The sequence below is a fragment of the Dromaius novaehollandiae genome, chromosome 1 (genome assembly GCF_036370855.1).
Source record: "Dromaius novaehollandiae isolate bDroNov1 chromosome 1, bDroNov1.hap1, whole genome shotgun sequence".
NCBI lineage: Eukaryota > Metazoa > Chordata > Aves > Casuariiformes > Dromaiidae > Dromaius > Dromaius novaehollandiae.
Genome location: NC_088098.1, coordinates 154,619,059 through 154,644,272, shown reverse-complemented (window position 1 = coordinate 154,644,272; position 25,214 = coordinate 154,619,059). Strand labels below are relative to the sequence as shown.

Below are 25,214 nucleotides of genomic sequence, written 5' to 3'. Positions count from 1 at the left end.
GTAGGTGTTTAGAGTGAGGACCTTTTTGGCTGGTGGGAGTAGAGAGGTAAGGCGCAAATGCCAGTGTCCATATGTACTGTTGCTTGTATGAGTTTTGCTTGCATGAGTTTTGCAGAGCTTTGGTGTTACAGGAGCGCAGCTACTAGAGGCTGCATTGTGGGTGTTTTCGCCCATGTGCCTCTTCAGAGAATTCCCCCAGCAGGAACTGCTATCCTGGTTTGAGAGCTTCTCTTCTCCGTCCCTTGCTCATCTGTTCCTGATGGGATTGGCTAATACCCCAGCTCTTTGCTTGCCTTTCCCTCGAGTGGTGTAAGCAAGTCTTTGACTTCTTCCTTAGTTGTTTGGGCTCCGAGCATGGGGGTGTCAAACGCTAGTGCAGTGCTGTGTCCTTTGAAGAGCTTGGACAGTCGTGGTTTAGTCAACTGAAGGCTTGTAGTCTTGGCAAGAAGGTATTGGCCTGTAGATGTCTCTCTGAGAGAGGGGTGAGTGTTGGTGGCCCTGGTGATCAGGGCAACAGCACCTTTGGGATGGGCAGGAAAGAGAAAGGAAGGGCAGGGAGCTTCCTCCATTTTTCCTGTCTTCTAGTAGGTTTGGGATTCGTGGGCTGTGGTGGAGCAGCTGGAAGGGCTTTGTCAACTCCCTCGAGGTAGCGTTCTCTTTCTAGGATAGCTTTATTGCCTGTTCCCAAACCGTATGAACACTCGGGATTGTAGTGCTTTAAAGGAGTAATGGCAGGCAGTAAAGTCAAGCTTGCTCTTTTCCTATCAGTAACCTGAAGAAGGAATGCAAACGCTTCTTGGTCACCAATGTTAAGGAATTTCTGCTCTTTGGCAAACGCTGGTGCAGGCGAAACACTCCCCTTTGTGCTGTAGTTAAAGAATATTGAACTGAAAGTGTCTAGAGTAAACCACTTAACACAACTTACATAAACCTTGCTTAGCATGAGTAGCTGAATTTGCTGAGGTCTTAGGCCGATAACGCAGATAACGTGATGAACCACATTGGGCAGAATGTTTCACTGTAATTGACCTAACTGCCGCTTCCTTGAGTGGATTCGAGTCCCGTCTCAATCCGGCCGGAACGGGGAGTGCGCAGCCGGATCAGCGTAAGGCGCACCGCCAGACTCTAGAAACAGAAATCTGGAGTCACTGTAACTGGTGTGAGTGTGAACAGTCCTGTGAGTGTGTGAGTGCGTATAACCTGGGAACCGAAGGGGGCACCCGTCAGCTGCTAAAGCTGCCCGCTGCGACGGGACAGCAGTCCTAGCAGTCAAAGCCTCGGGTGGTGTGAGTGCGGTTCCCAGAGAGAGAGAGTGTGTGATCACAGCAGCTGCAGGCTGGTATTGCGGGGGAAAGAGGAAAGAAAGAAAAAAAAAGGCATACCTGATCACCATAGGATGCACTTTTCAGGAACTCAATGTGGGAAATAATTTTGGCCTAGAGAAGGGGTCACCCTTGGCAGAAATTTTGCAAAACTGGAGTAAGACTGATGGTAGTAAGAATCAAAGGAAAAAAGGGTTGATCCAAGTATGTCAGAAGGATTGTCCGTTCGTGACTAAGGAGGGTAACCCGGCAGAAGGATGGCCGCCGCAGGGAGCCTTTGATCATCAGGAGTGAACAGTGAATACTGTGGAAATTGGGGTAAATTCCTGGGATATAGATTTGGATGTCGGGGGCAGATAGTGGCAAGTATAGAAGGTCTAGAAGTGCCCTATCTAGTGGATACTGGAGCTACCCTTTCCCTTTTGAGTTTTGAGCCTAAAGGGTGCAAATCGTCAGATGAAATAATAGTACAAGGAGTGATGGGAAAAGGCAAATGAGCGTTAACTAAGCCCTTATTGCTCACTGTTGGAGGTAAAGGAGTGTGGGGACATTTCATGATTTCCACAGATTCACCCTCTTGCCTTTTAGGGAGAGATGTCCTGCAAGCCTTGGATACTCAGATCTGCTTACAGCCGGGAGGGATAAAATTAATACTAACGGGCTCATGCGTTGTGGCTGAGACACCAGAGCCAGAGTCAACTAATCTGCAAATTCCCATAGGTTTAGAATGAGTTCCTGGAAAGTTACGGAGCTCTTGAGGAATGGATGGTGGACTGTTGAAATCAGCTAGTTGAGTCTCGATAACAGCAAAGGGGGGATTCCCTCCTATGGTTAAACAATACCCTACCCCAAAAGAAGCTGAGAAGAGTATCTGAAAGCAAACTGATCACTATGTAAAACTGGGTCTCCTTAGAGTCTGTGAATCCCCATACAACACTCCGATTGTGCCACTTAAAAAGCATAGGCAGGATTCTGATGGCGATCCAGAATACCAGTTTGTACAAGATTTGCGAGCAATCAGTCAACGTGTGGTGACCCCTCCCCCAGTAGTGCCTGATCCTTCCACAGTGCTTTTACAAATGCCACGTTGGGCAAAATGTTTCCCTGTAATTGACCTAACTGCTGCTTTCTTGTGGGATGTTGCAGACCATGGATTCCTGGGTTGGGATGAATTTTATGTTTTGTTCTCTTGACTGACTGTTTCATGACAGATCATGATGAAGGTGAAATAGTATAACTGAGAATGGAAGTTTCCCATTTGTTGCTTAGGCCCTGATTATGAAATTTTGTAGCAGTGCGCAAATGAAACATCCCTTGTCTCTGGAAAGAAGAAACAAAGCAGAGAGGTGACTGTTTTAAAGGCAAGCATTTTTGTGAAAGAGCCATGCACCAGGAATATCATGATAATACAGCTAATGACACGTTACTTATGTAGATTCCTTTTTCTAATTTACGTTTCACAAATTACCACAGTGTGATTTAAGGATTAGTTCATTTAAAAAAAAAAAAAAGGTAACAACAGAAGCTTTCAAGTTTTTAGATACTTTCTCCTTTTAGCATTGGCAGATCCCAGTCATATGATGGAGACAGTCTGGGTGCAAGGCTGAGCCCATGTGAAGTGCTGTGACTTTGTTAGCTTTTCAGTTGCTTCTTATACACATTACGTATTCTTAAGCAAAAAAGGCTTTTATCTAAAAAATACTACTTTATGAATGGTTAATAAACTAAGCTTCAAGCATTTTTCTTGATTTGAAAACATAAGTCGCCAAAAAGGGGAACTTAGTCACTAACACATTTTATTGGCATCTGCAGTCCTTTCTTCTGTAAAAAAAAATTTTATGCTGAACTTTGTTCCATTTCAGGGTACTTGCTTTGAATCATAAAAACACTCAGGTAGCCTAAATACAAGTTCAGAATGGAGTAGGGGGAAGCATTGAATACAGATTGTTTTCTGTGTGTTGAACATATACAGAAATAATCCAAACAGTGGCATCCCTGTGAAATCTGAGTACTTGGAATATACATTCCTTTGTATATTGAGCAGTATGGTACAGCACAGCAGAAAAGGAGTGCTTAGGTATATTTGCCTTGTACATTTTTACCTTCCCTCTATCAATGTTCATTCCTTGTGCTTACCATTACTTTTCTCAACAGCTCTGCCTCAAGACTATATCAGATAGCACATCGACCCTTTGCATACAAAACTTCATGCCACAGCCTGAAATGTGGACACCTGGCAGGGGATTTCTTTCACAGATTTTAACCAAATATCAGGAAAGTGTTCTCTCTTTCAACTGTTAATCTATGATTTAGATTCCTTGATTCTCAATGGTATCAATCCCTCTGTCCCCTTTGCTTTAGGACAAATATTTCAGGCCTCCTTGAGCCTTGTGCACCACCCGAAGCAATGAGAGCTCTCCTGGTCCTGTGCAAATCCATCAGGATTCAGTGGAGCAGTCCCAGTGACTTCACTTGCACTCCAAGGCTCATCCACACTCCCCCATTCAGATGAATGAAACCTTAATGACAGCCTGAGCTGGGAAACTACACTGATGATGGGACCGAGGGCAGCCCTTGAGGGAGGGCAACTCCCTGACAGCTCCTCTCCCTCATCCAACCCTGCTGTAAGTGCTGTGCATTACACCCAGACACAAAGGACCAAAACAGCCAAGGACTCACGCCATTTTAGCCCAACAATTTTTTTATTCTGTTTGGGATAGGCACCAGGAGTCGCCTGGAGCTGTTGTTGAAATTTTCATTTTCCAGGGCAAGCTCATCCTTTTCTCTTTTGCTCCCTGCCTTTGCTCTGCCTTCCTCTGTGCTTGACTCCTCTCTGTTGGAGGCAGCGGCAGGGTTAGCTGGTACCGCTTCTCTGCAACAACGAGAATGGCTTTCAGGAAAGAGCACTCACTGCTAGGAAGGAAGAGTCCGCGTAAGAAAGCTTACAGCAGACATCTCAACAGAGTCCTCTCAACAGCTCACCAGGCACTCCACCATACTATCCCTACACATGCTTTGTTGCTAAAACACAGAAAATAGAAAGAATGTCGGAAAGAACAACTCACTGTTTTCTCTTCCTCAGCCGGGAAGTAACTATACAGCTCAGCACTATGACAAACAGCATGGAACCCAAGACTGCGGCAGGGAGGACCAAATAGTACATCTGTAGGGCTTTATGATCTGCGGCCTTTGCATCTTTGTCACCACCAAGACCTGGAGGAAAGGAGACAATCCCATACATCCCTGGATTCTGCAGGACTGATAATCTCACTGTGTGTTTGGGATTCCCAGGCAATTTTACATGCCGTGGTGTTACTATCACTGATTCTGGTCTCTTGGCACCAGCGGACAAGAAAGCTGATTGACACTTCTCACGGGCAAGAGCCCACTGGCCAGTGAAAGCCTGAACCAGCACTACTCCTACCTGTGTCTCTGGGCTTCAGGGACGGCATGTGTGCTGGGCACCTTGGATTCCCCAGGAGGGCAATAAAACAGGAAAAAAGAGAAAATACTAATAGAAGAATCAAAAGGAAAGGAAGAGAGACTACTTACCCCTGAGATCTCCCTGAGACTCAAGCAGAGGCTCCAGCCCCTGAGAAGCTGCAGAAGCTTCAGTGACTTGAGGGACATCTGTAATTAAACACGGAGGAGAAAAGGGTAAAATACGTGAGGCAATACACGTTTGTAAAGGAACTCTAGTGCACTGAAAGGGATGTTGCCATGCCCTGGGTAGGTCTAGATTCGCACAGCGGCCGAGGGGCCTGCCAGACCTTTGGCTAGGGACACCGCGGCTCTCACAGTAAACCAATAGTCATGCCTCACCTCTGGGATTCCCCAGAGACTAATTGCAAGCATCTCCACACACCAGAGACAAAAGTCATCTTCAGAAAGCCGCTCCTGCCTTGCTTTAGGACACTTCCCATACTCTAGCACCTTAACATGAACAAATGCAGTGAAGAACAAGCTTGTAGAAGACACCCTCAACAAGCTCTGTGGCTTGCGAATGCCTGGAAGGTGTGACATGGTGCGTCACTGCAGCGAGGCTCTGATCGATCCCTTTCTCCTGCGTAAGCCACAGATTATCCATAGCTGTTTCTAAAACCTCACGTTTACAATGATTACCCTTAACACAGAGTGAAATCTACCCACCAGCTGCTCTTTCCAAGTCCTTCAAGATTTTCTGAAGGAGTTTAGAATATTTCTCAGCCAACTTTCCTCTCTGGGCCTCGTACTTCCTCTGCCGAGGACCTAAACAGAAAGTATTAAGTTAAATTGCACATGAACAAGATAGGCACAGGTAAATGCTCCTTCTTTCAAATAACCCAAAAGAGTAGGCAAATAGTCACAGCTCACCTGTACGATTCCCCACAGACTCTACATGGGCATCCAGCTGAGAAGCTGCATTGCCATCACCTGCGGCCACATCTGTACCCAAAGAGACAAGCAGAGCTCTCGTTACCTATTTCCATATGCTGCTTCAGATTTGAATGGTAGCGAATGAGCATGGAACCTCTCATTACAGCAAGGCACTCGTCTTGCCCTTCCGCTCCTGAGTCTTTGGCAAACACTTACTGGGTGCCTGCACAGGCACCACGTGGCTACAAATCCAAGCATGCTGGGAAAGGATGCCCTGGAGCTCACCTGAGCTCTAAGCTCAACCCCAACAAGCCTGCTGGCTTTGCTGTAGGCACTGGAAAAGCACAAGGCTGGAGAAGCCAGGCAAAGCACCCACCGCAGATCTCTGAAGCCCTCCCAAAGCCCACTCTGCTCTTTTGCGGGCATGAGCCTCAGCCAAGGACTGAAGCTACACGGCCCACGAATACAACTCTGAAACCAAAGGTTCCTCCCAGGAAGGGAGTACATCTCCACCACTTACTCCTGGCATGCTCCTGAGGCTCAGAAACAGGATCCAGCTGGGAAGCTGGAAGGCCACTGCCTGCAGGAATGCCTGTAAGCAAACACAGACAAGACAAGTTTTCATTACGTGCTGCAACATACTTCCACAGAAGTGACTTGCCATGAATGGGAGGGGAATGGGGGACACACATGTAGTTCGAGAGTCTCCCAGCTGCAGGAGGGCCAGGAGCACTTGGCTGAGCCCTGCCGCCTTTCCAAAATCCTCCGTCAAGGCGCTACCCAGCAGCCCCCAAGCACCCCCAGCCTAAACACATGAGGACCTTGGTGCTTTTTTCTGGGGAGGTGTCTAATGTACACCAAGGAAACCAGAACTCTAGCAACAGGCAACCTTCAGAACCGGAGGACAACAAGGATTGTTTACATTGCTCACGCACAGGAGCCCACTGGCCAGTTTAGGACTGAACCAGCGTTACCCCTAGTTGTTCTGCTGCCCTTTGGTCAGGGCATGTGTGCTGCAGACCTTGGCCTCCTCAGGAGTGCACTACAGAGGGAGAAAAGAAATGCTTATTTCTTCAACTGAGTATCTGCTGACTGCTCACCTCCAGGAAGTCTCTGAGCCTCATATCCAGGGTCCAGAGGAGAAGGAAAATCTTCATCACCCATGGCCACATCTGTAACCAAACACATGAGAATGGCTCCCATTACATTCTTCTTCCCATTACAGCTTCTTCACAAAGCAATGGTAGCGAATGGAAGGGGGGCCATGATGGGACATATATGTAGGTCGCAAGTCTCAAAGCTGTGGAGGAGCAGAGAGGATCTTTTGCCTGGCACCTGGCAGCTCTCAAAGGAAAGAAATGCTCACAACTTACCCTTGAGGACCCCCCGCGGCCCTAAAGCACTTGGACCACCTGCAGAGGAAGTATGAAGTACAAGTTAACGGGAACAAAATAGCACAAGGAACGTTCTTGTTCTTTCAGGGAAGTAAAAATTGACTACATACCCGTGGGAAGACCCAGAGGCTCAACAACAGGATGCAGTTGAGAAACTCGATAATCCTCAACTACAGCCACATCTGTAACCAAACACAGATGGGAGAAGTTCTCATGATGTATTTCCACAGACGACTTTGGATATGAAGGGTGGTGAATGACGGGCAACATATAATAACACCATACTTCAGCTCATGGGCACCTTGCAAACGCTTAGCGGGTGTCTGCAGTGGCACCCTATGGCCATAAATCTAAGCAGGCATGGAGCTGCTGGGGGAAAGGATGCCCCGGAGCTCACACAAGCTGTAAACTCAATCCGATCATGCCAGCCCAGTTGGCAGCAGGCACTGGAAGCAGCACAGGCTCAGGGGACTCGCCAACAGCGCTTTGCGAGCCAAAGCAGCCAGCGCAGATCTCCGAAGCCTTTCTGAGTTGCACTCGTGCTCTTTTCAGTGCCTTATCGTTGGCCAAGGACTTGTTCAGTTAAATGTCACATGCAGAAGAAATTGAAAAGGAATGCTCATCCCACACATGCAGTTGAAGAGTCTCCCAGCTACAGGAGGACCAGCGGCACTCGCTGGCTGGGACCTGGCGCCTCTCCAAGTCCTGCATCCAGCCGCTATACGACAGCCCCCAAGCACCCCCAAGACAAACACGTGGCCCCTCGGCCCCTTCTTCCAGGGAGGTCTCTAACCTCCACCAAGGAAGCCAGGACTCTGCAAAGGGGCAACCCTCAGCACCGGGGGACACGAAGCATCATTCACACTGCGTGGGCACAGGAGCTCCCCGGCCAGCACCAGGGCGACGCGGCGCCAGGAAAGGCATGCTTCTGGTCTTGCCAGGGAAGGTCAGGTCCCCCGAGGACTCACCTCCTGCATCTTCCCAAGCCTTCGGTCCCGCATCCAACCAAGCACCAGCATCGCCATCGCCGCCGGGCACCGCTGCAACCGCCCGCGGGGACAACAGCTCCCGTCACCCAGCGCCAGGCGCTGCTCCAGGCACAGCTCTCGCCCCCAGACCCCGGCGCCCCCCAGCGCACCCCCCTCCCCGCGGCCCCACAAGCCTCGCCGAGCCGCTCCCGGCTCCCGGCTCCTGGCCCCGGCCGCCGCCTCCCGCCGCCCCGGCCGCTCGCCAGCCGGCCCCGCGGCCCCCAGGCTGCCTCCGTCGCCGCCCGCCCGCCCGCCCGCCCTACCTGGGCCCGGCGCTGCCCGCGGAGCAGCCCGGCTGTCCCGGGCACGCAGGGCCGCCAGGAGGCCGAGCAGCAGCAGCAGGCGGCACCCGGGGCCGGACGCCCCCCGCGCTCGCACCATGCTGCCCGCCGCCAGCAGCCGCCCGCCGCCGGCGCCCTCGAGCAACGCGCGCGGAGCGGCGTCTGCGGAACGCGGCGCGGCACAACGCAGCGCAAAACACCGCCCCGCACCGCAGCACAACGCACTGCACCGCACCGCACCGCAGCGCAAAGCACCGTACTGCACCGCAGCACAACGCAACACCGCGCAGCACAACGCCTCGCGGGGCCCCTCTGTGAGCTCAGGGGCGCCCTCCGCGCGCCTCCGCGGGGGCGCAGGGGGCCGCGCACCCCCGCCGCGGCCCGCGCTCCCTCCGCGCGCCGGCGCCGCCCTGTGCGGGCAGCCCGGGCATGCTGGCGGCCGGGGGTGCTGCCGCCGCCCTCGAGGAGCCCCTCGGGGGCAGCCCGGCTCTCTGCCCACACGCTCGCGGCCCTGCGCTCGCCTCGCTGCTCGGCAGCTGCGCGCCAGCGCCTGCCGGATCCGGCCTCGCTCGCTGCTCTCCTTCCCGCCCCCGCTGCCGCCGCTCTGCTCCAGCCCCAGCCCCAGCTGCAGCCGCAGCCCCAGCCCCAGCGGCAGCGCCAGCTCTGCCCTTCTGGAGCTGGCCCAGGGGCAGCTGCTGACAGGCGGGGGGGCTCCAGTGCCAAGCCTGTGCCCCAGCTCTCCTCCCCCGCCCAGCTGGGATTCCGCCTCCCACTTCCTTGCTGGCACCACTCCCTCTGTCCCCTTTGCTTTGGGACCAACATTTCAGGCCTCCTTGGGCCTTGTGCAGCGCCCGAAGCAAGCAGAGCTCTCCTGGGCCTGGGCCTGGGCCTTGCCCCGAGTGCTCCTCTTACAAGACGACCCTGGGAGCTCAGGAAGACTGTTCCTGCTGTTGAAAGGAGGCAGATCAGGAGAAGCTCGCTCTCTGTTTTCGGAGAAGAAGCATTCTTCAACCCAGGACAGCCTAGAGCTGCTAAAGCCCTAAAGAAACATTACATCAAAATGTTTTATTTCTAGCTATGTGTTGCCAGTTTGGCAAAAGAATTGGAGGTGCATGTGTCCCTAACTGAACTGTCCTCCATGTAACACAAAAAATCACACCCACAGGTCAAAAAGCCCCGCGCCTGGGCAAAGACCCCTCCCCGGAGCATGCGTAGTGGTAAAATGGTGTGTAAGCAGTATTATAATTGTCTGTAAATTACTACCCAGTCAGTGTAAAAGGGAAAGTTGCAAACCTTGCAATGTGTTTGTATAAATGCTACTTGAAAAGGCAGGGGGGTGTGCTCCATTTGTGGGAAACTGTTACGAGACAACCCTGGGAAGCTCGGCAAGAATGTTTAAACTAGGTAGTTTCTAGCTATGTGTTGCCAGTTTGGCAAAAGAATTGGAGGTGCATGTATCCCTAACTGAACTGTCCTCCATATAATACCGAAAACCATGCCCACAGGTAAAAAAGCCCCGCGCCTGGGTGAAGACCCCTTCCCTGGGCATGTGTAGTAGTAACATGGTGTGTAAGGAATATTATAATTGTCTGTAAATTACTACCCAATTAGTGTAAAAGGCGAACCTTGCACTGTGTTTGTATCAATGCTACTTGAAAAGTTGGAGGGGTGTGCTTCATTTGTGGGAAACCACCGAGCACCCAGGCTTGCGCAGCTCTGAACTAGATAAGCGAATGTCTCTCCCGAGTGTGTAGTTATTGGCTTATTGCACACCGGGCAATGAATCTGCTTTTCGGACAACTGTAGCTCCGGAGGGATGCACTTCTTTGTGGCATGGTAATGTTTAGCAAGATGTATGTAGGTGTTTAGAGTGAGGACCTTTTTGGCTGGTGGGAGTAGAGAGGTAAGGCGCAAATGCCAGTGTCCATATGTACTGTTGCTTGTATGAGTTTTGCTTGCATGAGTTTTGCAGAGCTTTGGTGTTACAGGAGCGCAGCTACTAGAGGCTGCATTGTGGGTGTTTTCGCCCATGTGCCTCTTCAGAGAATTCCCCCAGCAGGAACTGCTATCCTGGTTTGAGAGCTTCTCTTCTCCGTCCCTTGCTCATCTGTTCCTGATGGGATTGGCTAATACCCCAGCTCTTTGCTTGCCTTTCCCTCGAGTGGTGTAAGCAAGTCTTTGACTTCTTCCTTAGTTGTTTGGGCTCCGAGCATGGGGGTGTCAAACGCTAGTGCAGTGCTGTGTCCTTTGAAGAGCTTGGACAGTCGTGGTTTAGTCAACTGAAGGCTTGTAGTCTTGGCAAGAAGGTATTGGCCTGTAGATGTCTCTCTGAGAGAGGGGTGAGTGTTGGTGGCCCTGGTGATCAGGGCAACAGCACCTTTGGGATGGGCAGGAAAGAGAAAGGAAGGGCAGGGAGCTTCCTCCATTTTTCCTGTCTTCTAGTAGGTTTGGGATTCGTGGGCTGTGGTGGAGCAGCTGGAAGGGCTTTGTCAACTCCCTCGAGGTAGCGTTCTCTTTCTAGGATAGCTTTATTGCCTGTTCCCAAACCGTATGAACACTCGGGATTGTAGTGCTTTAAAGGAGTAATGGCAGGCAGTAAAGTCAAGCTTGCTCTTTTCCTATCAGTAACCTGAAGAAGGAATGCAAACGCTTCTTGGTCACCAATGTTAAGGAATTTCTGCTCTTTGGCAAACGCTGGTGCAGGCGAAACACTCCCCTTTGTGCTGTAGTTAAAGAATATTGAACTGAAAGTGTCTAGAGTAAACCACTTAACACAACTTACATAAACCTTGCTTAGCATGAGTAGCTGAATTTGCTGAGGTCTTAGGCCGATAACGCAGATAACGTGATGAACCACATTGGGCAGAATGTTTCACTGTAATTGACCTAACTGCCGCTTCCTTGAGTGGATTCGAGTCCCGTCTCAATCCGGCCGGAACGGGGAGTGCGCAGCCGGATCAGCGTAAGGCGCACCGCCAGACTCTAGAAACAGAAATCTGGAGTCACTGTAACTGGTGTGAGTGTGAACAGTCCTGTGAGTGTGTGAGTGCGTATAACCTGGGAACCGAAGGGGGCACCCGTCAGCTGCTAAAGCTGCCCGCTGCGACGGGACAGCAGTCCTAGCAGTCAAAGCCTCGGGTGGTGTGAGTGCGGTTCCCAGAGAGAGAGAGTGTGTGATCACAGCAGCTGCAGGCTGGTATTGCGGGGGAAAGAGGAAAGAAAGAAAAAAAAAGGCATACCTGATCACCATAGGATGCACTTTTCAGGAACTCAATGTGGGAAATAATTTTGGCCTAGAGAAGGGGTCACCCTTGGCAGAAATTTTGCAAAACTGGAGTAAGACTGATGGTAGTAAGAATCAAAGGAAAAAAGGGTTGATCCAAGTATGTCAGAAGGATTGTCCGTTCGTGACTAAGGAGGGTAACCCGGCAGAAGGATGGCCGCCGCAGGGAGCCTTTGATCATCAGGAGTGAACAGTGAATACTGTGGAAATTGGGGTAAATTCCTGGGATATAGATTTGGATGTCGGGGGCAGATAGTGGCAAGTATAGAAGGTCTAGAAGTGCCCTATCTAGTGGATACTGGAGCTACCCTTTCCCTTTTGAGTTTTGAGCCTAAAGGGTGCAAATCGTCAGATGAAATAATAGTACAAGGAGTGATGGGAAAAGGCAAATGAGCGTTAACTAAGCCCTTATTGCTCACTGTTGGAGGTAAAGGAGTGTGGGGACATTTCATGATTTCCACAGATTCACCCTCTTGCCTTTTAGGGAGAGATGTCCTGCAAGCCTTGGATACTCAGATCTGCTTACAGCCGGGAGGGATAAAATTAATACTAACGGGCTCATGCGTTGTGGCTGAGACACCAGAGCCAGAGTCAACTAATCTGCAAATTCCCATAGGTTTAGAATGAGTTCCTGGAAAGTTACGGAGCTCTTGAGGAATGGATGGTGGACTGTTGAAATCAGCTAGTTGAGTCTCGATAACAGCAAAGGGGGGATTCCCTCCTATGGTTAAACAATACCCTACCCCAAAAGAAGCTGAGAAGAGTATCTGAAAGCAAACTGATCACTATGTAAAACTGGGTCTCCTTAGAGTCTGTGAATCCCCATACAACACTCCGATTGTGCCACTTAAAAAGCATAGGCAGGATTCTGATGGCGATCCAGAATACCAGTTTGTACAAGATTTGCGAGCAATCAGTCAACGTGTGGTGACCCCTCCCCCAGTAGTGCCTGATCCTTCCACAGTGCTTTTACAAATGCCACGTTGGGCAAAATGTTTCCCTGTAATTGACCTAACTGCTGCTTTCTTGTGGGATGTTGCAGACCATGGATTCCTGGGTTGGGAGAATTAACAAAACCCCTGACAGAGGCCACTAGAAATGAAGAAGCAGAACCCATTGTGTGGGGCCCCGAAGGAGAGCAAGCTTTTAGAAGTATGAAAGGAGCTTTGGCATCCACGCCTGCTCTCAGGCTCCCAGAATACACAAAGCCCTTCAATTTGTAGGTGCATGAATGTAAGGGGATCACCAGCAGAGTAATGAGGCAAAAATTAGGACCCCACCAGAGACCAGTAGCATATTCTGCTCAGCTAGATTTGGTTGCAGCAGGAGTGCCATCCTGCATCAAATCGGTGACAGCGGCAGCGGCAATAGGGAGAGAGAAGCCACCCTCTCGTTCTGGGGCACCCTGTCACAGTTTATGTGCCGCACAAAGTGGAGATACTATTAAACAATATGCGACCCAGGCATTATGGCCACAACGGGCACACAGATACGAACTGATCCTCCTCATGGCAGATAGTGTAGTCCTAAAAAGATGCAATATCCTGAAACCAGCAACTCTAATACCTCTGCCTGATGATGGAGAAAAACATCACCAATGTGAGCAGGTAATGCACACTTCCAGGAAGCCGAGAACAGATTTAACTGATGTTCCTTTGCAAAAACCAGATCTACTTGTATTTGTAGACAGCTCATCCTGCTACCTGCATGGACAACATCAAACTGGGTATGCTGTAGTCAGCCAAAAATGAGTAATAGAGGCCGAACCGCTTCCCACATGAATGAGTGTGCAAGACACAGAACTAGTAGCCTTGACACATGCAGCGCTCAAAGGAAAAGGAAAGTGAGTCAACATCTACAGCGCCTCTCGATATGCCTTTGGGGTATGTGAGGCAACTGGGATGTTATGGAAAAAACAAGGATATTTTTTTTTTTTTTACATGATCGGGAAAGAAAATAGCCAGTGCAGAAGAAATACATAGTTTGCTGGAAGCAATCCAAATGCCCAAAGAAATTGCTGTAATACACTGCCCAGTCCATACTAAAGACGCTACAGAAATTAGTAAAGGAAATGCTTTAGCTCACACCGCTGCGAAGGCTGCAGCCCGACAGCCTCTGAGAGGATGTATGGTGGCAGTTCCAATGATGAACCAAAGTGAATGGCCAAATTTAATAGACCCCAGAACCATGTGTGAAAAGCCCTGCTCAGTGGAAGAGAAGAAACAATAGGAATAGTGGGAAGCAAAGCAGAATGATGATGGAATATGGACAATTGGAGGAAAACCAATTCTACCAAAAAAAAGGAAAAGTAATTCCTATAGCTAGGTGGTTTCACAAGAAAGCTCATGGGGGAGCAGAGGCAGTAGCTAAGCAAGTACAGACAGTAAGGGCCAGTGCAGGAATTTACGCGGCTGCAAAAAGAAGCAGCAGTAGCTGCCCAACCTGCCAGAAGTTCTCAAGCAGCAAACCAAGCTCAGAGTTGGGGGGACGACCGTGGGCCTGCTTCCCTTTTCAAAGGCTACCAATAGATTACACGGCTATGCCATCCATGGATGGTACAAACACTTTGTAGTGATAGTAGATCAGTTATCAGGCTAGGCAGAAGCTTTCCCAACAAGAAAGGCCGACGCAGGGGAATGAGTAAAAGCCTCACTGAAAGAAATCATATACAGGTATGGGGTTCCAGAAGCCGTTGATTCAGACATGGGCGCTCATTTTACGGCAAGCATAATCACTCAGTTATGTAAGTCATTAGGAATAAAAAGAAACCTACATACCCCTTATCACCCACAATCTTCAGGACAAGTAGAAAGAATGAATAGAACACTAAAAGAAAAAGTAGCAAGAATATGCACACATGCTAGCCTAAAATGGCCAGAAGCATTAAACTTAGCTCTATGGCATGTTCGAAATGCCCCACGCCAACCCGTAGGACTACCACCAGCCGAAATTCTCTTTGGGAGACATTTAGCTGTACGAGGGACTTATTATTCCAGCTAAGAGAAGCCTATTAGACGGAGATGAACGACTAACCCAGTATGTTCTAAGTATGCAAAAAAGGATTTGAAAATCTTAAAAACATATATATATGTGTGTATATATACATATATATATATATATATATATATGCTCAATGATATCAATCCCCACCACCTGAAATACAAGTGCCTGGTATACAGCCTGGGGATGAAGTTTTAGTTAAAGCATTTTTATGAAAATCCAAGTTAGAACCTAAATGGGACAGGCCATATACTGTCATACTATGTTCTTATTTTGCTGTTAAAGTTGAACTGTAGTTGTGCATATTGGGAAAGGCTGTGTATGTATGAGAACCCTTTGTAGTCTTATATTCATAGAGAACATTGTTGTAAATACAAGTAATCACTCAAATATTTGTATTTGTAACTTTACCCAAAATTATGGGATGCGACTTTATTTATTCAGCTCCTGTTACGTCTTATCAATTGTTACAATCTAATACACTGAGTCGAGATTGACTGCCTACCCCCATCGGAATGAATCTTACATTTGTGAAGAAACTACTGCAACGTGATGAGCTGCGTCAACTGCTAGAAGGCATCCAAAACAATGGGCAGAAAACTCTAATCACCGTTCATCATCATACGGAAGAGATACACAATGTCTTGGAAAGGGTGAGGCAAGACGGAGCACCTCATGGGTGGGAAACTCTTCTAGGATGGTCACCAACTGCAACAGGGATTTATAATCACGTGTTGCACCCAGTAGTAGTTGTGTTAAGTTTAACTTAACATAACTGTGTTATGCCTATTACTTATGATCATATTATACGTAAGATTATGGAAAGTGATGGTATGCCTCGAAAGACTTTGAGAACGCTGTTTAAAATATTAGCAGGGATGCTTAATAAACAAAGGGAGGACTGTTAAGGAAATTATCAAATTGAAGCTGTCTAGAGGTAGCTGCTTAGCACAACTTATATAAACCTTGCTTAGCATGAGTAGCCACATTTGCTGAAGCCTTAGGCCGCACTTGGATAACGTGAGGAACTTTTACCTAGTTCAGTAAGAAAAGGGCCTGAGAGCTGGTTCAAGCTGGGAAGATAAGGAAGCTACAAGCAGTCTGCATTCCTGCGTCTCACGCTCTGAAAGGGAGGGTGTCAAGACTTTGAAATAAGACCGGTGCAGGGCATCAGGACCTTGAGGGGCAAAGCCTCCCCTCACTGCTGGGGCAGTGTTAATTGTTATGGTTTGGAATCACCTCCTCCTCCTCAGGACCTTGAGAGACAATGGTAGGACCCAACAAGAAACAAAGGTACAGTCGTCAGCAGAAACCACAACGGTAAAGATAAGGAGGAAAAATAGCCTACCTAGGAGCAATGATGAGACCCAATAAGGAGCAGGAGACCCTAGACCTAAAATGACTATTGGTCTGAACTACCGCGTGAGGGGTGGGAAACTTAATTTGAAAAAGTTATAATTGCCCAGGGATTTCTTTGTTTGGGGTCGCTCTTTGGAGGCACCCAGCTCAAGCTGTAATTCCTGCACGCGTGTCATTAAAATTTATTTATTTAATTTGCTTTGATTTGGCTCTGAACTTTTCTGCGGGAACCTAGGGTCGGACCCTGTTATGGTGGCTGGCGAGCCTATTTTCCATAACAAAGGCATCCCCAATTTCTCCTGCATGAAGGTCCAGAGGTGAGCTCTGGGGAGGGTTTTGCTGTCCGGTGGACCTGGGCTCAACTCCCAAAAGGCTGCTGCGGCACATACGGCTGTGCCCCCTCCTCTGTTTCTTTCTGGCATGCTTTCCCTGCAAGCTAACACCTGGTTTCACTGGGGAGTGGGAACTTTGGAATGAGAGGTACAGGACAAGGGGACAAGAAGGCCCCTCAAAGAAGGCACTCCGTGCACGATGCCCCAACAGCTCCCCCATTGCCCCTTTCTGGGCCCTTTGAAATAAGCAGGAGGTCCTGAAAAACAGGGCTCTTTCTGCACGTCTTTAACAGCAATGACTTGCAAAGGCTAGGAAAACAAATGGAGTGCAGTCAGAGTGTGGTTTTTTTCTCTCCAGATTGCACCAAAACCTGCCTATTGCTTCCCCTCTGGGGAGAAGACGGACACTCGAAGGAAGAGACTGTGCCCCTCTGGCAGGGGAGCAAGCACTTGGTCTCACCTGGGGAGACTAAACAGCTGTCCGTAGTAGCCTCGCAGTAGTTCTTCTGTCCTGTGAACCAGCAGCTTTCCAGAGATGGGATGTGTAGCTCATCCATCCTCCACCCAGACACACCTAGCTAGACATGGTCACTAAACTTACTGCCTGTTGAGGACTAGTGCCTACAGAGCAGCAAAACAGAACAGCAAAACATGAAGCCCCAGAAGTTACACCTACTCATCAGCTATTTAAAAGAAAAAAAAATTCTAAGGCACACCTGGCACAAGCAAGTATTGGCAGCTGTGTGCACGTGCAGAGGATGGGTTCATCACGCTGCTAGATGCAAAAGAGCCAAGAGGGATTTGGGAGGGCTTCAGCGATGTGTCCCAGGGTGCTTGGTGTGGCAAAGTGGTTTTTGATCTTCTCTTGGTGCCCACTACTGCACATCGTGCCAGTGGGCAAATTTTAAAGTACTAGGGCATCGGAAGTGTTTTACAACAAGACGAGAGTGGCTTTCTGAAGATGACTTTTGTCTCTGGTGTGTGGAAGTTATTGTAATGAGTGTGTCAGAGATGTGCATATAAACCTTTGTGGATCCTGTGAGGTAGCCTCCCTTCCCACACCACGCAGCTCCCAGGGATTTTGGAGCTTTGCCACGTGGGGACTGAGGCGGTTTTAACCCCACTGAGCACATGTTAGCAAACACGACTCCTAATCCACTCAATCTCCTGCCGTGTCCGCATCTCAGACCTTGCAGGGACTCCCTCGAGGCCCTAAGCACAAAAGGTGCACCGAGTGGGATCCCTGCTGTGAAAGGAGGCCCAAAGTGATGCCCTGATTTACGTGTTGGGCAGGATTTTGGAAGAGAGCTTCTCCGTCCTTCTGCATGCTGTGTGCCTGAGCAATGCTGAGGTTTCACTTTCCTCTGATTCTTGACAGTGCTTCCACATGTGTCAGAGCCAGGAGAAGCCCCCCACAGCAGGAAATACTCCTTTTTTCCAGTGCACCGAGGTACTGAGCAGTCTTGCGGGGATGCCTAAGTGAGAGATAAGTCCTGGAAACGTGGAGCATGCGAGTTGTGTTTGGAAGAGCAGAGGGCAGAGGAAGGGGAGGTGGTGCCTGTGTGGGAGAAAGGGCAAAGGGAGAGAGCCAGGTTCAGGTGTCTCCTTGGCCACAGGCAGACTCAGAGGAGCCCGCTCTGCCTGCTGGCCTGGGGAGCGCCGCCAGCACAGTTTGGGGTAGCGCTGGTTCAGACTTTCACCGGCCAGTGGGCTCTTGCCCATGAGAAGTGTCGATGAACTTTCTTGTCCACCGGTGCCAAGAGGCCAGAATTAGTGACAGTAACAACACGGGATGTAAAATTGCCTGGGAATCCCAACCACACACTGAGATTATCAGTCCTGCAGAACCCAGGGATGTATGGGATTGTCTCCTTTCCTCCAGGTCTTGGTGGTGGCAAAGATGCCGAGGCTGCAGCTCCTAAAGGCCGACAAAAGCAGCGTTTGGTCCTGAGTGCCGCAGTCTTGGGTTCCGTACTGTTTGTCGTCCTGCTGATGTGTATAGTTACTTTCTGGCTGAGAAAGAGAAAGCAGTGAGTTGTTCTTTTCCGACGTTCTTTCTATTTTCTGTGTTTTAGCAACAAAGCATGTGTAGGGATAGTGTTGTGGAGTGCCTGGTGAGCTGTTGAGAGGACTCTGTTGAGACGTCTGCTGTTAGCTTTCCTAAGCAGACTCTTCCTTCCTAGCAGTGAGTGCTCTTTCCTGAAAGCCATTCTCGTTGTTGCAGAGAAGCGGTACCAGCTAACCCTGCCGCTGCCTCCAACAGAGGGGAGTCAAGCACAGAGGAAGGCAGAGCAAAACCAGGGAGTGACAGAGAAAAGGATGAGCTCACCCTAGAAAATGAAAATCTGAACAACAGCTCCAGTCGCCTTCCGGTGAACTTTGCAACAGAGCTTTCCCAGTTATTTAATGCCACAAATTCAGAAAGTTCATTTCAGCCTACATGCCAGAACACCTCAGATGGTGATTATGACTCTTCCTCAGATATCTGCATTCCCCGGGATTTACCCCAAGCCGATCATTCCAAGTGCGTGTGCTTTCATTACCAACAGGGATATTGTACTTCAGATGCATATTCCGAATAGAATAATAAAAATGGTGGGCTAGAATGGTGCGAGTCCTTGGCTGTTTTGGTCCTCTGTGTCTGGGTGTAATGCGCAGCGCTTACGGCAGGGTTGGATGAGGGAGAGGAGCTGTCAGGGAGTTGCCCTCCCTCAGGGGCTGCCCTCGGTGCCATCATCAATGTAGTTTCCCAGCTTGGGCTGTCATTAAGGTTTCATTCATCCGAATGGGGGAGCGTGGATGAGACATGGCACGCAAATGGTTATCCGTGAACTCACTGGGAGTGCTGCACTGAATCCTGGTGGATTTGGGGACTGAGAGGGGAAGGAGGTGCTGTGAAGGATGGCTGTGCAGCTCTGAGCAATGAGTTAGAGGAGTGCTAAAGTGAGACCAGAGGCTGCTGGGGGTTCGCGCAATGGTCCTCTGTGCGCAGAAGCTGAATGTCTTCAAGTAGAGAAAAGGGAGAGGGGGCTGGTTGGGCAAGAGAGCAAAAAGGACTGTGATAGGAAGAACAGTACTGGCCTTAAAAATGGCACAAAGACGCACAGAAATGGCATTGCTCTGCTCCCAAACACTCAAACCATGAATACGAGCGGTAAGGCAGAAAAGAGAATACAGCTGTATTTGGAGGAAAGCCCAGGATCCTATGTGCTCTCTCTGAACGGGGCCCAGGTAGACTCTTACCTTTCCAGAGGATCACAGGCAAACAGTTGCCACCTCTGAAAACATGTCACCCCTATTGCCAGCTTGCAGGAGAGGGCGAGGAGTAAAGGCCCTTGTAGGATCCAATAGGAAGGCCATGGCAGGAAGGTGCAGCCCCAGCACCTGCAGTGTCCCTGGGGAAGCTCACAGAGCCCTGAGAAACCTGGTGAGGGAAGGGCATAGGCGAGGAAAGGCAAGCAGTGAGATTTGCGCATGTTTCTTAGGGGGCCCAGCAACCCTTTGCCTCTGGGATCGGAAGAACCAGCTCCTCCCTCTTCCCTGCATGTTCATCAAGTGCTGCAGGATTTGCTCTGTGCGCTGCACTAAGGGACAGGCATTCAAGCGGCAGTTTCATTTTCCTCTCACGAGGCTCAGCCAAGCAAGGCCTAGGAACACACCACTCCCGAGAGCAGCAGGAGGCCTCCAGAAACACAGAAGCCAAAGCCTAATTCTGCCACAGGCTCCTGGAGAGGCGGGGGAAAATCCCACCTCCTCAGTGGCTGGTTGAGAAACACCCCTGATGCCAGAGAGAGAGACATGACAGAGGCTGCCCAGGGAGGGACTGGCCATTAATTTACAGGCAAGAAGCGGAGAAGCAGATCTGATGGTGCAAATGGCCTGACAGAAGTGCTGCAAAGTGCTGTGCGCATGCTGAGCAGGTGCTGAGTTGCCACTCTAATGCTCTGAGATCACTGTGCCCAGACAAGGTGCAATGCAAAGAGGGATGAGAAAGGGCTGAAAGCAGCCCCAAGAGCTCCAGGTCAAGCGCAGTATTAGTATCATTCAAAATGTCGCTGGCAGGATTTATTACTGCAGGCAACAGCTCCCAGAGAAGGTAAAAGGCCTGCTCTGTTGGGGGCATTGTGCAGGGAGGTTCTGAAGAAGGTTATGATTCACAAGGCACCCCCAATTTCTCCCGCATGAAGGTCCAGAGGTGAGCTCTGGGGAGGGTTTTGCTTTCCGGTGGACCTGGGCTCAACTCCCAAAAGGCTGCTGTGGCACATACGGCTGTGAGCCTCCTCTCTTTCTTTCTGGCATGCTAGGAGCTGATTGCACTGGGGAATGGGAACTTTGGAATGAGAGGTACAGGACAATGGGAGAAGAAGGCCCCTCAAAGAAGGCACTCTGTGCACGACACCCCAGCAGCTCCCCCATCGCCCCTTTCTGGGTCCTCCGAAATAAGCAGGAGGTCCTGAAAAAAAAGGAGTCTCTCTGCATGTCCTTAACAGCAATGACTTGCAAAGGCTAGGAAAACAAATGGAATGCAGTGGGAATGTGCTTTTTCTCACCAGATTACACCAAAACGTGCCTATTGCTTTCCCTGTGGGGAGAAGACGGACACTTGAATGAAGAGACTGTCCCCTCTGGCAGGGGAACAAGCGCTTGGTCTCCCATGGGAAGACTAAACAGCTGTCCGTAGCACTCTCGCAGTAGTTCTCCTCTACTGTGAACGAGCAGCTTTCCAGAGACGGGATGTGTAGCTCATCCATCCTCCACCCAGACACACCTAGCTAGACACGGTCACTAAACTTATTGCCTGTTGAGGACTAGTGCCTACAGACTACTGAACAGAGCAGCAAAACATGAAGCCCCAGAAGTTACACCTACTCATCAGCCATTTAGAAGGAAAAAAAAAATTCTGAGGGGCACCTGGCAGAAGTGAGCAAGTTTTGGCAGCTGTGTGCACATGCAGAGCATGGGTTCTTGACGTGCTTTCCTCCTCCTGCTCGCCTCTTCCTCTTGGGATGCACTTACACCCCTTAGCCCTACAGAGAGACCAAAGGAGGAAGAGCGGCAGCATCATATGATGCAAGAGACTCGCTGGGCCCACAGAGGCCCCTGGCTAAACCACCATGTTCACACAAGCCAAGCATCGCCAGAGCGAGCCAAACACGAAGCCTCTGCTATTGCAGCTCTCAGTCCACGAAGCCTCTGCTACTGCAGCTCTCAGTCCACTCAGCACCTGTGCAGCACATGAGACTATTCAAGGTGTGTTAATGAGCTTTACAAAGCCTTTACAAGGGCAAGTTGCAGGACTTGTTTGCACATTCTTCATAGGAAGAGAGCAATCTGAGGGTAACCCAGCAGGTGAGTCTCACTCCAGCACCATACTTCCCACGGACAAGCAGTAGGGATACATAACACAGGACTGTTGAACTGAAATGGTTTCAGACAGAGTTTGAGAGGCTGTTCTGAGAAAGCCCTAAGTCAGTTGCTGCAGAGACCTAGTTGGAGGATGGGTGTGATGGGACTGGGGCATTCATGACTCCGTAGGTCCTGGCGCATTTCCTTGCTCCACCACAGAGACCCGGGGCAAGTTGTGCCAACCACCTCAGCTGCACAAGAAGGTATGTCTGTTGCAGAAGGGTAGTGTCAAGATAACCATCAACAGCCTAATTCCTCGCTATGCAGATAGTCAACATTCTGGAAATAGGCAGCTGTCCGGGGAGAGGAAGTCCTCTCTCTGGACAGCTGCCAAAGCGACTGTGCCACTGTAGGCGAGCACTGAGACTGCTCCAGAAGCAATTCTGTGCTTGGGCGGGCGGCGACGGAGGCAGCGCCGCCCCCGCGCGGCGCGGCGCGGCGCGGCAGCCTGGGGGCCGCGGGGCAGGCCGGCGAGCAGCCGGGGCGGCGGGAGGCGCCTGCCGGGCTGCGGGGCCGCGGGAGGCGGTGGCGGGGGCCGGGAGCGGCTCGGCGAGGCTTGTGGGGCCGCGGGGAGGGGGGGGGGTGCGCTGGGGGGCGTCGGGGGCGAGAGCTGTGCCTGGAGCAGCGCCTGGCACTGGGTGACAGGACCTGTTGTCCCCGCGGGGGGTTCCAGCGGTGGCTGCTGGTGATGGCGATGCCGGTGCTTGGCTGGACGCCGGCACTGAGCCTCGCTGGAGGTGAGTCCTTGGGGGACCTTCCCTTCCCTGGCAAGACCAGAAGCATGCCTTTCCTGGTGCTGCGTTGCCCTGGCGCTGGCCGGGAGCTCTTGTGCCCATGCAGTGTGAATGATCCCCCTGAGCCTGTGCTGCTTCCAGTGCCTGCTGCCAACTGGGCTCGCATGATGGGGTTGAGTTTACAGCTTGTGTGAGCTCCGGGGCGTCCTTTCCCCCAGCAGCTCAAGATGCGTGTGATGTGCATGAGTGGAAGGGAGAGACAGGTGCTGTGGTGTAATTATATGTTCCCTATCATTTACCACCCTTCAAATCAGAAGAAGACTATAGAATTAGATAATGAGAACTGTTCCCATCTGTGTTTGGCTATAGATGTGGCTGAAGTTGGTAGATATCCAGCTTCTCAGCTGCATCCCGTTGCTGAGCCTCTGAGTCTTCCCGGGGGTATGTAGTCAGTTTTTACTTTCCTGAAAGAACAAGAACTTTCCTTGTGCTATTTTGTTCCCGTGAACTTGTGCTTCATACTTCCTCTGCAGGTCGTCCAAGCGCTTTACAGCCGTGGGCGAGTCCCAGGGGTAAGTTGTGAGCATTTCTTTCCTTTGAGAGCTCCCAGGTGCTGAGCCTCGCGGACAGGCTGGAGGTGAGTCCTCGGGGGACCTTCCCTTCCCTGGCAAGACCAGAAGCATGCCTTTCCTGGCGCTGTGTTGCCCTGGCGCTGGCCGGGGAGCTCTTTTGCCCGCGCAGTGTAAATGATCCTTCGTGTCCTCCGGTGCTAAGGGTTCCCCATTTGTAGAGTGCTGTCCGTTAGAGAGCTCCCTGCAAGAAGGTGCCGAGGGCCTGTGTGTTTGTCCTGGGGGTGCTTGGGGGCTCTGGGATCACGCCTTGACAGGGGATTTTGAAAGGTGCCAGGGGGCAGCCAGGAGGTCTCCCCAGTCCCTCTGCAGCTGGGGTCTCTCCACCTGCACGTGCACCCAAGTGCTGTCGTGTTCCCTTCTCTTCACTGCGCTTGACTTCTGCAGAAGGATGTTGCAGCCTGTAATGTCAGCTTGTCTGTGTTCCTGTAGGCAGTGGTCTTCCAGCTTCTCAGCTGAATCTGCTTTTTGAGCATCAGGGGGATGCCAGGGGTAAGTGGTCAAGGTTGATTCACTTCATGGAAGGAGCCTTTGCTTTTTGGTATTTTGTTCATGTGGCATTGGACTGACTGACTAAGTCCTGGGCCAATTCTTAGACACACAAAAGAGCAGAGGGGAATTTGGGAAGGCTTCCGAGATCTGCACTGGGAGCTTTGGCGCGCAGAGTGCTGTTGGCGAGCTGCTCTGACACTGTGCTGCTTCCAGTGCTTGCTGCAATGCGGTTGAGTTTACAGCTTGCGTGAACTCCAGGGCATCCTTTCCCCCAGCAGCTCTGTGCCTGCTTAGACTGGTACCCATACAGTGCATGTGCATGCACCCGGTGAGCGTCTGCAAGATGCTCGTGAGTGGAAGAGCATGACAAGGGCCTTGGGTGTAATTCTGTGTTCCTCGCCGTCATTCACTACCATTCAAATCTGTGTTTGGTTACAGATGTGGCCGACATAGATGGGCATGCAGCTTCTCAGCTGGATCCCCATTTTGAACCTCAAGATGGCCATGCACGTAAGTCACGAATATTTAGCTTCTTTGAGAGCTTCCATGTCACGGACAAAATATCAGCCAGGTACCTTGTCAGCTTTAGGTATCTAGAGCTCTATGTGTGTCCCTTTTTCCCCTTCCATGTGCTGCCATTGACTTGAAAAGCTGTGTCTCAAGCTCAAATGGAAGTGTTTATCATGTGTTTTGGATTACAGCTGTTCCCCTGCAGAGGGCTTATCCAGCTTCTCAGCTGGATGCTGTTGCTGAGCCTCCAGGCCTTCCCAGGGGTACGTAGTCAATTTTTACTTCCCTGAGAGAACAAGAACTTTCCTTGTGCTATTTCCCGTGTTCCTGTGAACTTGTACTTCATACTTCCTCTGCAGGTGGTCCAAGCACTTTACAGCCGCAGGGGAGTCCCAGGGATAAGTTGTGAGCATTTCTTTCCTTTGAGAGCTGCCAGGTGCCAGGCAAAAGGTCCTCTCTGCCCCTCCACAGCTTTGAGACTCGTGACCTACATATATGTCCCATCCTGGCCCCCTCCCCTTCCATTCGCTTCCATTTCACTTTCGAAAGCACTGAGGGGCCGTGTGTGTGTCCTGGGGGTGCTTGGGGGCTGCTGGGTTGCGCTGCAATGGAGGATTTTGGAGAGGCGCCAGGTCCCAGCCAACAAGTGCCCCTGGCCCTATTTCAGGTGGAAAAGCCTGAAACTACATGTGCGTCCCCCATTCCTGGCATGTCACTTCTGCAGAAGGATGTTGCAGCACGTAATGACAACTTGTCTTGTCTGTGTTTGCTCACAGGTGTTCCTGCAGGCAGGGGCCTTCCAGCTTCTCAGCTGAATCTGCTTTTTGAGCATCAGGGGGATGCCAGGGGTAAGTGGTCAAGGTTGATTCACTTCATGGAAGGAGCCTTTGCTTTTTGGTATTTTGTTCATGTGGCATTGGACTGACTGACTAAGTCCTGGGCCAATTCTTAGACACACAAAAGAGCAGAGGGGAATTTGGGAAGGCTTCCGAGATCTGCACTGGGAGCTTTGGCACGCAGAGTGCTGTTGGCGAGCTGCTCTGATGCTGTGCTGCTTCCAGTGCCTGCTGCAAAGCCAGGGGACTTAA

The 25,214-nt window shown here is 50.7% G+C and overlaps 1 protein-coding gene and 1 long non-coding RNA gene across 2 annotated transcripts; one reads left to right on the top strand and one right to left on the bottom strand.

The window, feature by feature from the left end:
- Positions 1 to 3,684: 3,684 nt before the first annotated feature.
- Positions 3,685 to 8,130, bottom strand: LOC135325952 (uncharacterized). Its single transcript, XM_064503888.1, has 10 exons — positions 8,041 to 8,130; positions 7,183 to 7,254; positions 7,052 to 7,090; positions 6,779 to 6,850; positions 6,199 to 6,270; positions 5,676 to 5,747; positions 5,472 to 5,570; positions 4,875 to 4,952; positions 4,388 to 4,535; positions 3,685 to 4,194 (listed from the first exon to the last, which is right to left on the bottom strand). The coding sequence occupies exons 4-10, from the start codon at positions 6,840 to 6,842 to the stop codon at positions 4,008 to 4,010; spliced, it is 720 nt and encodes a 239-aa protein (XP_064359958.1). The 5' UTR covers positions 6,843 to 6,850; positions 7,052 to 7,090; positions 7,183 to 7,254; positions 8,041 to 8,130; the 3' UTR covers positions 3,685 to 4,007.
- Positions 8,131 to 22,808: 14,678 nt separating this feature from the next.
- Positions 22,809 to 24,963, top strand: LOC135330015 (uncharacterized). The gene is made up of 5 exons (XR_010391728.1): positions 22,809 to 22,936; positions 23,029 to 23,616; positions 24,055 to 24,126; positions 24,318 to 24,389; positions 24,903 to 24,963. It is a non-coding gene; the product is annotated as an uncharacterized LOC135330015 (long non-coding RNA).
- Positions 24,964 to 25,214: the final 251 nt, after the last annotated feature.

Bases quoted from the DNA above. Each gene is read 5' to 3' on its own strand.
- LOC135325952 (XM_064503888.1), bottom strand. From the start codon at position 6,842: ATGGGTGATGAAGATTTTCCTTCTCCTCTGGACCCTGGATATGAGGCT. The intron at 5,571-5,675 runs GTGAGCTGTGAC...CTTTCTGTTTAG, and splicing joins GTCTGTGGGGAATCGTACAG to GTCCTCGGCAGAGGAAGTAC. The intron at 4,195-4,387 runs GTGAGTTGTTCT...TCGTTGTTGCAG, and splicing joins CGGCTGAGGAAGAGAAAACA to AGAAGCGGTACCAGCTAACC.